The sequence below is a fragment of the Girardinichthys multiradiatus genome, chromosome 19, assembly GCF_021462225.1.
Source record: "Girardinichthys multiradiatus isolate DD_20200921_A chromosome 19, DD_fGirMul_XY1, whole genome shotgun sequence".
NCBI lineage: Eukaryota > Metazoa > Chordata > Actinopteri > Cyprinodontiformes > Goodeidae > Girardinichthys > Girardinichthys multiradiatus.
Window position 1 is genome coordinate 32,807,106 of NC_061811.1, and position 12,845 is coordinate 32,819,950.

General features: G+C 39.2%; 1 protein-coding gene across 3 annotated transcripts; it reads right to left on the bottom strand.

The window, feature by feature from the left end:
• Positions 1-1,567: 1,567 nt before the first annotated feature.
• Positions 1,568-9,243, bottom strand: pank2 (pantothenate kinase 2). 3 transcript variants are annotated; one of them, XM_047345790.1, is made up of 7 exons: positions 8,855-9,242; positions 8,048-8,400; positions 6,682-6,935; positions 5,595-5,738; positions 5,107-5,230; positions 3,522-3,647; positions 1,568-3,127 (listed from the first exon to the last, which is right to left on the bottom strand). In XM_047345790.1, exons 1-7 carry the CDS (start codon positions 9,060-9,062, stop codon positions 3,077-3,079), a joined length of 1,260 nt encoding a protein of 419 aa, XP_047201746.1. In that variant the 5' UTR covers positions 9,063-9,242; the 3' UTR covers positions 1,568-3,076. The 3 variants fall into 3 exon arrangements, with proteins under 3 accessions (XP_047201746.1, XP_047201745.1, XP_047201747.1); XM_047345789.1 differs by having other exon boundaries at positions 5,562-5,738; XM_047345791.1 differs by lacking the exons at positions 1,568-3,127; positions 3,522-3,647 and having other exon boundaries at positions 5,114-5,230; positions 5,458-5,738; positions 8,855-9,243.
• Between the last annotated feature and the right edge of the window lie 3,602 nt (positions 9,244-12,845).

The window sequence follows — 12,845 nt, forward strand, 5'->3', positions numbered from 1 at the left end:
AAAACCAACAGATAGTTCATATGGCTGTTTGTTTGAGATGATTATCTTGCTGAAACATCCTTCTTTGTTCCATCTTCACCATCCTGGTAGATGTCATCAGATTTTTATCAACAATGTCCATTTTTCTTTCTGCAACAATATGAAGTCTGTCAGCTTCATATGCTGAAAAACAGCCAAACACCATCCAAACTTCACCTTTGGTATGATGTCTTCAGGGTGATATGCAGTACCTTTTGACCTCCAAACATCCAAAGAGTTCAGTTTTATTCGCATCTGATAGGAATATATTCTCTTAGGATTTTACAGGCTTGTCTAAATGTTGTTCAGCAATTGTTGTTCTCCCATTGAAAATGTGTGGCACATTATGAAGCACAAAATATGATAACAGAGACCACCGGACTGTTGAGCAACAGAAGTTGTACATTAAGCACGAATGGGGAAGGATTCCACCTACAAAGCTTCAGTTACTGTCCTGAGTTCCCAAACGCTTATGGAGGGTTGTTAAAAGGAAAGGCGATGTAACACAGTGGTAAACATGTCCCTGTCCAGCTTTTCTGGAACATGTTGCAAGCAACAAATTCAAACAATTGTCTGTTTCAACATTAAATCTCTTGCCTTTGCAGTGTATTCAGTTGCATATAGGTTGAACAGGATTTGCACATCAAATGTATTCTGTTTTTATTTACAATTTACACATCAACCCAACTTGATTGGAATTGGGATTGTAAATGCTAATTTCAGGTCTTTCTGAAGCGGTCCTTTGCTCCTGGAAAATTCTTTGTCTGCAATCTTGCAGGACCACTTTCTCATGGCTGCTTTACGTTCTTTCCACTTCCGGATTATAGCTCCAACTGTTCTCACTGGACCCTTTAATAGTTTAGAAATTCTTCTGTGGCCAAAGGCCTCAGTGTTTTGCAACAAGGTTTGTGAAGGTCTTTGATTGGTTTTCTCATCATGAAATGTTTCTTGTGTAATACTTTGGTAATTAACCATTTGATAGGCTATCAGCTTGGACTGAACCAGCTGATTTTGACTGAAAGGATGACTTTGTAGCTACTAATAGATTTCAGCTGGTTATTTTCCATTCTTTTCTGCACCTCCCTTTCTTCATATGTCCAAAACCTTCTCTGTTATTTGATTTTATTAAACATAAGCTTCTTTATGGAAATCTATTGGTTGATTTCCTTGTGTGTACAGGTAGGATGGGTTGTTACTGACATCTGGTGGGAATTTCATGTCAACTGGACCTTTAGAAATATATTTACAAAGAAAATGGGCGATGTGTTCAATGCTTATTTTACCCACTGTATATGAAAAGTTCTAAGCCATACCATTCCTTAGGTTTCTTTGTTACTTACAGTGTAATGAAGATAAATTATGCTTGCAGTTATGTCAAGTTCAGTTTGACAAAAGACAAGTCAGTGTTAGAATACTGTTGCACAAATTGATGCCTAAACTCAAAAGTTGGACACTTTTTGATACTGCAGTATTGTAGTTCCTGTCTTAGCCTAAATAATTAATGTAACATACTTCCTAAAGTTTTCATTTTAGAAAAGAAGCAATAAGCTGTATGAAAAAAACACATTTTTAATAGATTCAATAAATTCAAATTCATCAGGAAAAAGAAATTCATTTTCTATGCAACATACAAGAAAGATGGAAACATTACAAAGATGATCTTAAATCATTAAGAATCAAACTTAATGCTGAACAGATTTTATTCTACAAAAAAAAAACCCAAAAAAAAATAACATGTCAGGCACTTAAAATCTAATTATAATCTGTAGTTTTCAATCACAGACAATGAATGAGACACAGATTATGGTCCCTGTAATCATAAAAGGATGCTGTATCATTACAATAGAAAGAACAGGAGTATAACTGCCTATAAACAGAACAGGTGTGGAGAAAACATTTTACACCTCCATTGGAGGGAAACAAGAGTTTCACCATAAAAAAAAATGCATTAACTCAGAATATTAGAGATTATAAACATTTTGGACCTGTAGTTTCTGTGCACATTTCTCTAAGTATACTAAGCTCTCCTCACAGACATGAACTGGCCTGAAGGCACTTCAGTAACACAGATGGCTGTAGATGTTCTTGTACAGCAAGTGGGCTCGTTAACTTAACAAGCATTGATATTTCAGTCAAGAGAAGAAGTGACAATAATATTTATCAGTCATAGAAAAAAAAAAAAAACAGTGTAAACATAACATTAGTGAAATTTAAGGACTTTATTTATGGGTAAAATGCCTAGAGCATGCAGCAACTGGTAAAACCTTGGCTGTCCCATTATTCAAACCCCTCAAATTAGTTTCAACCACAATGAAAAGCTCAACATGTAAGACAGGAATCGGATGTTAATAACTGTGGTTCAACTTAAAGAGTAACCATGTGGTTCATGTGATGACTTGTTTACTCTAATAACCTTTAATAATTAAAAGCAGCTGGAACTAGTTTCACTGTAGCAACAGTTGCTACGATTTCAGTGACTTTCAAAAGTCTTGCTAAAAGTTTCCCATTTATCTTCTCTAATATGAAGACTGAAACCAGAAAAGATCATCTTAAGGTTTAGAAGTGCTTTTAACAACAAGCACTTATAAAAAGGGCCAAAGTAACATTTAGCATGCATCATCCTAGTACCTTTGTGAACATTTGGAGTATTTCAGTAAAGTGGCCTAGAACCGGACACCCATAGAGGGGTAATGACCAATAAGCTCCAGTCAATAAGACAAAACTACCTGATGACAGGTACTTTTAAATAAAGTACTTCGGGCAACATTGTTGGATTTCCTTGAAAACATCAAATCTGAGAAAGTTCTGAAAATACTAAATCAGTCAGACTTTCTGCATCCAACTTAAACCACTGTCCTAAAGACTGTTCACAAACATCTTACCAACATTCAAGGACTTACAAGCGTGTGACACCTCGATTGCAAACAGGTGGACTTCGGCCACAACAAACTGTACTAGTAGGTGGCTCGGGTGACGTCATTCTAAAATGGGATTCCTGACAGTCTAAAGTGCTTCTGGTTGTTGCAGCAGATTGACTTTTGGTTCCTTGGTCGACAGATTAGGATGGATGCAGAAGCTCCAGCAGGGCTCCAACGGCACCAAAGTAACCCTAGAGAACAAAAACAGCATGAAGGAAGAGTGAGACAGCACTTTTAGTCAAGACTAAACATCGGAATGCTTTGAGCTGCTTTGCATTTAGACATGGGTCAGTGTCTGGTATCAAAACCTACTAATCCATCCACTCTTTAGTTAATGTTAGCTAGCTACGAGCACCATGTCTGGAAAGCAGCAGACAGCAGACTTTAGAGCCGACTTATTAGCCAGCTGATATCTGATTGGTAAATTATTGGCATGAGTGCATAAAATAGTTCACCCTGACTCTCCATCTGTCTATGTGTGTCTAAGTAGGAATAATTGCTGCTTTTCTGTTTAAAATAAAGAAATTAGACCATTTTGTACCTTTTTTGTTTTAAACGTATGCATAAATACAGGGTTTTACTTGCCTCATGTCGAAGGAAAAGAGCTTTGAGCTGGCCTTTGGACCAGTAGTCCATGGCGTAGGCCAACAGCTTCATAGAGAGGGTGTTCACTCTTAGGAAGTTCCCAACAAACACCACTCGCTCAATGTTCTGAGCAAAAAACACAAAGCATAATGAGAAGTGGTAAGAAATATTAAAGGCCGAACAACAACAACATTATCTCCAACAACTGGAGATAATGTGTTTTTTCCTATAATGTTGACCAAATTAACACCAGCCCCACTCCACTTCAATCTGATCATCCACAGAGCTATCAGGTGTGACCTCCTCTACGCCTTCATAGCCCTGTACAATGCTGCTTGATCAAAATGCCACAAGGCAGCACCGTAAAGAGGCTGAAAGCACAAAGGAATGAGATGATTCTGCTTAAGTTGATAGGGAGGCTCTTCTCAAACCTTTTTATACACCACCAGTCTGAACCAACATTCCAATATTTCTGCAGAGAGCAGGAAAATGAAGTATTAAGTCTGTCAGAATAACATATGTCTTAACATGTTTGACTTCACCTTCTTATATAAAACCAAATCATCTTAGAACAGGCTTAGACCAGAGATGCTCCAAGAAATTGGCTGTTGACCAGTAGTGGCTAATTTTAAGTTTAATTGACAATGAAGGACTTGATAGGCCTGCCGGAAACTCGAAAACATTTTTCCAATCAGCAAATGCAGTATGAAGTTTGTTCGTTCGGTTTGGTTGAAGTCCCTGAGCGAAGAAGACTCCATCTTAGGCATTTTCATATCAGTGAGGTGCTAAAATGAAGTCTGAGGAACACGGACCTAAGGAGCCATTTAAAAAAGGAACCAGTTTTATACGACATCCCAAGAGATGTCTGCAGGCCACTCAGGCAGCAGGAGTGCGAGAGCACCGATAACAGGAAGGCTGAATGGAGTACCGCAAAGTTGCCGTTTTATGCTTTTGGAAGGATAGATGAGGTCAAGGATCAACATCCTCTAGAGGAATACACATGGAGACTGTTTCTGTTATCCTAGCCTCACTAACCTTTAACATAAGATGCAAAAACCTGTTTAAAAGTCTTCTCCAAAATCATTCTGTATGTGTTGTAAAATGACTGATGAAGACCACAAGCTGAACACGCTGGTTTGTTAAAGTTGGTTTCTCTGTATTCAAAGTGTTGTTGGAGTCGTCACCTCACCGGGTCTTTCCCCCTCTCCATACAGCTAGGAAGCATGTGATGTTGTGCCAGAAACCTTTGGATCTCTTTGTTTCAAAATAGTAAAACTGTGTTTTACAGCGACTGCTCTCCAACACGTACAGTGCGACGCCACCTCTGCTTCCAACATGAAGGACTGACCGTAGCAGGAAGACAACGGAGAAATATTTTGAATGCTGTTTATATACTTTTCTATAATATTGTTAAAAAATGGAATTGGATAAAATGTTTAATCGGCAGCCCACGGCTTTACAAAAACAGGTAATGGGAAACTGGCAACACCGTTCTGATTGGTGCCCCTCTAGTGGCGGATAGTACAGATGTTCCAACACCAGGGTCCCCAAACTTTGACATGATTACCACATGCATGTCACTAACCTCATTGAGAGCACACATCCTGGTGATGGAGCCGATGTTGTTGGTGATTGTGACCAGCGTTGCTCTAGCCAGGTCCTCCTTAGACACAGACTCCCTTTTCTCTTTTGACATCATGTTGCCAAAACTAGATCAAGGAAAATGAAAAGATGCGTATTCAGAGGTTTTCTGCTTATTGCATAATTCTCTGTAAAATGTATTTATAACCAAATGTCAGTTTAGGCCGAGCACTGACACTCAGAAGACTAGAGTTCAGAAGCTGGAATTAGATGATGGTCTCCTAACTGATCTGTTATTTACAGATGAAACTTTAACAGAAAAAAATTCTAATTCGTAGTTGAAAGTGGCGTAAACCTAAGACTGCTCAGGTTCTCCCCTGAAGTTCTGCTGATGCTGGAATCCATCACAAAGAGGCTTGTGGCCAACAGTTAGAACAACGTAGCAGCTGTAAACCGCACCTTGAGGCCACAGCCCAGCCCGGCAGCCCAAACCTCTCATAGTCTCCTCCGTAGATGTCTCGGACCAGCTTGTCCACACGGGTGCTCTCTCCCTGAGAAGCCATTTCTAGGGCTTCCTCGAAAGTCGAGCAGCCAGTGAGAAGGCAACACAGGCCGAGGAAGGTCCCGCCGCCCAGGCTGTCGACACAAACCGATTAACCAGATGAGACTTTGAAATTCTCCCAGATCAGTTGGGGATATTTAACTGGAACAATTAGCAGTGCCATTAAAATTTTACATCATAATAAGAAAACCTATTAAAAAAACATTGTCCATATTAGCTGTGGCATCAACTGTAGCATATAGTGCTACGTTAGTGCCCTGCAAAAACTATTCAAACCCTGAGAATCTTTGCACATATCAGGTTACAATCACAAATTTCAGTGTGTCACTGGGATTACAGGTGATAGACCACAAGGACACGACTGAGGAAAAGCCATCCCACAGCATGATGGTGCCAACATCATGTAGAATTTCCCAAGCTCACAGCAATATGCATGAAGGCCAAAAGGTTGCGTTAAATTTAGGGCTTTTATCAGATTAATCGATTAATGAAATAATAGTCAGCTAATTTAGTTATCGAATAATCGTTAACTGGATTATACAGACTCTAAAATATGCCATTTGCTGAAAGAACCTACTCAGAGTAATTAGGCCAAAATTGTATAAAACATATATGTAGATTTTGCATTTAAGATGAAAAATATTCTTTGTCTGTAAATATGCTTCATCCAGAACTCCTTAAGTAGCATAGCTTTAGCTTCACCTGGTTCAAATTCTGTAAAAAAGGTATGAATCCTTTGTAAGGCATGATGTGACTTTAGGGGCTACTTACACAGAATATTGTAGAAAAATACATTCATGTAACTATATTGTTAACATTGATTAGACAATCTCATTTTCATTGTTAACCAAAACTTTGCATTGCAGCAGCATCACAATGTGGTTTATGGTTATAGCTGGCACAAACATCTTTAACATCCCAGAGGACTTTGTAATAATATTACTACTTCTAAAGTTACTAAGTACCAGGAAGTCCAAATTATTTAGCACCCTAGTTGCAAAGGCAGCTAAGCGTTACCTGGTCCCAGTGACCCGTTTGTAGTTGTTTTCCGAGTAGACGGCCAGGATGCTGACTCCAGAGCCGATGTTGACAAGCAGCATTGGATAAGGATTCTCCAGTGTGTAGGGCTTCTGAGCGCAGTGATCCGGGTCTGTGGGATCTTCAAAGTAGTAACACTCCAAGGGGCCACTGGACATCACCGAGTCAATGTACAGCACTCCCCGAACCAGGCAGTCCAGCTCGTCCAGCTTGTGAAGCTCCAGGTCTGCCATCTTTTTTTTGTGTGAGACAGACGCAACAGGGTCACCATGATGCAGTGCCACTGAGGAGTTTACATCCACTCATTACAGGCATAATGATCATTCATTTGGGGTTCTTAAAAACACATCTGAACTGATAATACAACAAACTAATTTTACAAACAAAACGCGGCGACACTATGAACAGCTTCCAACATCTGCACACACTCCCTAAAAAGTCCCTAAAAAGTTCTAGTTCAATTACCTTCAAAAGTCGCATCATTAGTGAAATGAAGTCCACCTGTTTGGAATCTAGGTGTCACCCGATCTGTCAGTATAAACACACCTTTTCTGAAAGGCTTCAGAGGCTAAAACACCCCTGAGCAAGAAGCATCCCACCATAAAGACCAAGGAGGTCTCCAAACAAGTCAGGGTGGGGTTACAAAACATATCCAAATCTTTGATGTTGCCCTAGAGCAACATCAAATCCATAATCCTCAAATGGAAAGCACCTGGTACCGGAACAAACCTGCCAAGAGAGGTCCGCCCACCAAACTCAGATCGGACAAGGAGTCCATTAATGAGAGATGCAGCACAGAGACCAAAGGTAACCCTGAAGGAGCAGCAGAGCTCCACAGCAGAGACTGGAGTATGTGGTCAAACATCCAGCTATAACTGTGCCAGGACTTACTTGATGACAACAAACATGAGCAGTTTATTCACAACCTGCTAAAGGACATTTATCCAAATTATCGGTGAGGGTTGTATTTATATTAGAGTATGTATGTATAACTTTGACCCTGTGTGGATAAGAGAGACTAATCTGCATGTGTGGTCAGGGGAACACAGCAACAGGAAACTGGAGGGAGGGGAAAAGAAGTAGGAGAGATTTGAAAACGGAAACTTTAAGCAACTGAAATGGAGCACTGACATTTTAAAAATCTGTGAAAATTTATTTTATGTTTGTCTCCAAGAAAAGTGAATTTAGTATAAACTGCTGCATCAGTTAGGATTTAGCTTATCGTTTTCAACTGCTCGACCAGCCTCTGGCTGTATTTTGGATAACCCTTTTACCTATCCCTCAGAGGTAAACGTTCATTCTAATTTTAATCACTTCATAGATTAAGGTTAGACTGCAGACCCACCGTACGGAAATCAGACTCAAATTTAAAGGCCCCCCCTCCTGTAGCACAGAGAGTGGTATGGAGGCTGGAGAAGTGCTTGTTACGGCCCATCTGCAGGAAAGCAGGCAGGTCGTGCGTGGGGAAGCGGATGAAGTGCAGGTTCCCCGTCCTTCCGCACAGCGTCAGGTCCTGCAGCTCCAGGTGCACATCCCTGATGCCTGTGGTGCCGTAGGCGGTGTTGGAGGTCAGGAAGCGCCGGATGCTCTTCAGGTTCTCCACCTCTTCCTGCTCCTCTTCTGCAGTGATGTCTTTAGGCTCAAAGTACACCAGTTTCACCAGGGTGCCTCCAATATCCATTCCAAACCAAGGAAATGCTAAAATGTGTGGAAAAGCAAACAGCCATTCATTATATATTTTTATAATAACATGTTGTACAAAAATAATGACCGATAATTGTGTTGGGTTTTTTTTTTTTTTTTTACAGCCGGAATGAAGTCATTTTCATGTGACGCAACTGGCCTAGAAAATTTTAAGCAGCTTCTTTCCTACAAGGAGTACGATGTGTACCGCGAACGCCATCTTGTGCGAAATAGATTCTGGCTGTTTACTGCCTCTATGGCTCATTGATATTATAGCAAAAGCCAAACGAAATCTTTAGTTTTCCAATCATAACAGCCTTTCCACCATCGGTCTTTAAAAAAAAAAAAAAACAAGCGCCATCACAATAATTCATCTTGAAAACCAATTCAACACCGACGTTCTTTGCAGGGACCGCCTCATGTTTTGTGTACATGCAGCGACCTCCTTTCTAGCACTGGGAACACCTACGCGGCCTCGTCTTCTTAACCGAGTCTTTCCGATGCCTCGCGGTCGAGTTGGACGCCAGCCGCTCGGGTGTAGCTCTCCCAGCGGCCCCCTCATTTTGGGGCTCGTTGTCGAAGTAACCGGGCATCTCCTTCTTGCACCGCGGCAGCTTCGAGGGCGTTTCGTCTTCTTCGTCAATATCATCGTCGCGTTGATGGCAATTAAACGCCATTGAATTGGCTAATTAGCTACATATATGATTTATGCTATGAGAAAGTAAACAAGTGACGGTGATTAATGGGGAAAATTCAAACAAAAGCCAAACAGCGGAGATAATTAGCTGGAAAACCGGAGTCGTAAATGGCTGAGCTACATGTCCTCTATGTTCGCTGTCAAGAGAGGTGTGGGCGTGGCTAAGAGCTGATTGAAGGAAGTCTGAACCAATTAGAGCGCGATTTCACCAGTTTACAAAGCTATGTTGAAGTCACTTTTCTTGGATTTCACCACATTTAATAACGTTTAGTAGCTCCCTATTTAGATACATGTTTGCAGCCTATCAATAGTTTCTTATATTTATTTTCCAATGATCAAAGTGCTTTAAAATCAAAATACGATAAAAAATATTCCTGACAAATGAAATACTCATAAATTCAAGGTCAGACATTTCTCCCTCTTTGAAGTTCTAATAAAATTGAATTATTTTTCTTTTTTTTTTTTGTAATAATCTGAGCTTTACACTTAAAAACATAGATTGAACTTTCCCCTGTCTGACATAGACAGTTCCTTGCAAGACCTTCAACATTTTGTCACATGACAAATAAAACTGCCATTGTATCTTATTGTCATTTCATGTTATTAAGGATTGCAAAATATTGGAAAACTGTGAAGGGAAGTGGAAATCTTGAATGTGTCACGAGCCTTTGTATTCAGCCACCCCAAGTCAATACTTTGTTAAACCACCTGTCAGACTGTATGGAGCGCATGTGCCAGTTGCAGTTTTCAGGTCCTCCCACAGATTCCCAATTAACTTTGGGTCTTGACATTTACAAGGCCATTCTAACACATGCGTATACTTTGATCTAAACTATCCAACTATAGTTCTGACTGAATGTTTAGGGTTCCTTGACCCTCTGAAAGCCTAACCTTTGCCCCGGTTCTTTTACAACAGGTTTTCTTACAGAATTACCCTGTAATTAGTTCCTTCATTTTCCCCATCTGTTCTGAGCAGCTTCACTGTCCTTGCTGAAGAGAAGAAACCCCACAGCATAATACTCCTGCCACCATGTTTCAAAGTGGGGATAGTGTATGCAGGATGATGTCTCTGTGTACCCCCCACACATTTTGCATGGAGGCCTAAAATTGAAATTTTGATCTCATCTGACTAGAGCACCTTTTTCCACGTTTGTCATGCTCCCTACATGGCCTGTTGCAAACTTTAAACAACAATTTATCCACTCTTTCAGTAAAGGCCAAGACTCGTGGAGTGTGCTGATAGTTGGTTTATCAAGTGTTCTCTGCAGCTCCTCCAGAGTTACCAGGTGCTCAGTCAGGGGTCCGCAACCTTTACAATCTGAAGAGCCATTTTTCCGCACTTCTAAATAAATTTTGCCTGGAGCAGCAAAATCTACATGACAGATAGCTTATCAAGTTTTACAAATACTTACTAATTAGGGCAACACGATACTCTGAAAACTTGCCAAAGGCTTTCAATCAGGTGAATGTTGTGCTGATGATTTGACATGCAATAAGTAAACAACTACATCACTAACAAGTGTTATTATTTTTCTTCTTTGGGCTCATGCAAACAGAAAACCCAGATAGTCAATACAGCTTTTAAGAAATACATTCAGTTCATTATTTCCATCTCATCAGTATGGTCTTCTTGAAAAAGGTGCATCCATCTACAGAAATACTTTGTTGTACTTCCTTTTTTTTCCCTTAATTCCACCCAAAAGCAATTTTTTGCCATATATTTCATATAGGGATATTGTGATAGTGAAGAGTTTGTGATATATTGTGCTTACTACATAAGAAAAAAACAGTCAATTTTCTATACCGCTTCTTCCATGGTGGGTTGAGGTGAAGCTGGTGCTTATCTCCATCAGTTTATGGGCAGGAGGCGGTGTACACCCTGGGCAGTTGGGAAAAAAACAAAAACATTTCACCTCATTTCCTAAATTTGTTGTTTTAAAAAAACACACCATTGAAGATTTAGAATGAGAAAATGAGCACATATTTTGGAAAAAGGTGAAAGTGTTTTTTTTAAAAAGCACACTGGTTTCAGCTTAATATTTGGAGCTTAGGGTGTGAATTCCTGTTAAAATTCTTTGCAGATTTTACATGAAAGCCTTTCTTATTGCCTTTAAATATTAAAATACTGCTCAGTTCTATAACATTACTGCTCAAAGCCACTGTCAAGGTCCTGAAGAGCAATATGAGGCTCCAACTGCTTCTGGTGGACAACTATATCTTGGAACGTCAGCAGTTGTGCAACACTTTAGCTTTTTATTAATGAAGCTTAGCATACAATTATATAACCTAACTCTGCTTTAAAATTTTTCCCCAACTTTATACTAAGATCAAACGACAGATGAAAGCAGTGAATCTGTCGACTAAAAAACAGTCGACAGATTCACTGCTTTAATCTGTCGACTGTTTTTTAAATTAATCAATAATCGGATAGAAAAAGGTGCTTAATAGCAGATTTTTCTACAGAAATTGAACCGGCTGGAGCTAAAACTATACCACTTCAGGATTTCTGGATTGAGCGTATTTACAGACAAAGAAGGTTTTTCATCTTAGATGCAAAATGAATAGTTTTTGTACAATTCTGGCCTAATTACTGCTCTGAGTGTTCACCAAATAGCATGTTTTAGAGTCTGTATGCTCCAGCTAATGATTAGTCGATTACTAAATTAGTTGACAATTATGTCAATACTCGATTAATCAAGATTAATGTGATTGTTTCAGCCCTACAGTGAACTCATCTCAAGTACAAGAAAGATCCTGAGTTATGTTTCCACGCACACAAAATATGTAAAAACAAATTCACATTTTATCATTGTATTTTATTGATGTGACTGTTGAAGTGAATAGATACAGACAGTCCATACAGTTCAAGCAGAACTTCAACAAGGTCAGAACTTAAGACACTACAGTTTATCTCCAGCAATCCAGCTCATATGTTCTTGCACATATGTAAAACCTTCTAAACTAACTCTTTTAAAAGTGTGCTTTTTTATCAACAAGCTATTTACAATGAATTTTGCCACTATACATAATGAGACACATATTTCTAACAAAAGAAGGCAATCTATCACCAAGCAAACTAAAACCAAAGATGTCCGCTAGATAGCAGAAAGCATGAATTAGCAAAGCACTGATAGCCAAAGTGGCTCTAGGACCCTCCAAGTTAGGCAGGATGCTCAATTACACAGGAAATTAAAAATGCTATAATAAAGTTACATTAACTACATTTTCTATTAAATGTTAAACCATTTAAACCGATAAAATAATGTAAAAATCAGCAGGTACAAGTTAAAAATTATTCTTATGACATACTAGGACCCACATTCTACTTATTATAAAACACTTTAAAAACAACCTGGGAACATTTAGTGCTCCATTTGATTTGAGGGGGTCCTTGTTCTGAAACTATGAAACAGAAAAAAATACCCATGGTTAACCTGATTCCCTGCATATATGCAAATAAATATAGAGTCTAGCAGGTATTTGTAGCCCAGCTTCCAAGTACCAACAGAAAAGAGTTCAAATGTAATAAGCTACTTGCAAAAAGTATTCTCAGCCTATGAAGTGCCTCCACATGGAATCAAGTTACAACAAACCTTGTTTCATTGTATTTTTGGGGGATTTTATAGACAGACAAACACATAGTAGAGCATAATTGACAGGTGGAATGAATATACTTGCTTTTTAAGCATAAATGTGGTGTACTTATGTATATGATGCTCTGATACCCTTAATTAAAACTCAGAGCAACAAATTGCCAAGAGAG

What these genes read in the sequence shown, in the direction of transcription:
- pank2 (XM_047345789.1), bottom strand. Translation starts at nt 9,062, where the DNA reads ATGGCGTTTAATTGCCATCAACGCGACGATGATATTGACGAAGAAGAC. An exon ending in GGCTGGGCTGTGGCCTCAAG is followed by an intron (nt 5,231 to 5,561) that starts GTGCGGTTTACA and finishes TCCTTGATCTAG; the next exon opens with TTTTGGCAACATGATGTCAA. An exon ending in CTCTTTTCCTTCGACATGAG is followed by an intron (nt 3,128 to 3,521) that starts GCAAGTAAAACC and finishes TTTGTTCTCTAG; the next exon opens with GGTTACTTTGGTGCCGTTGG.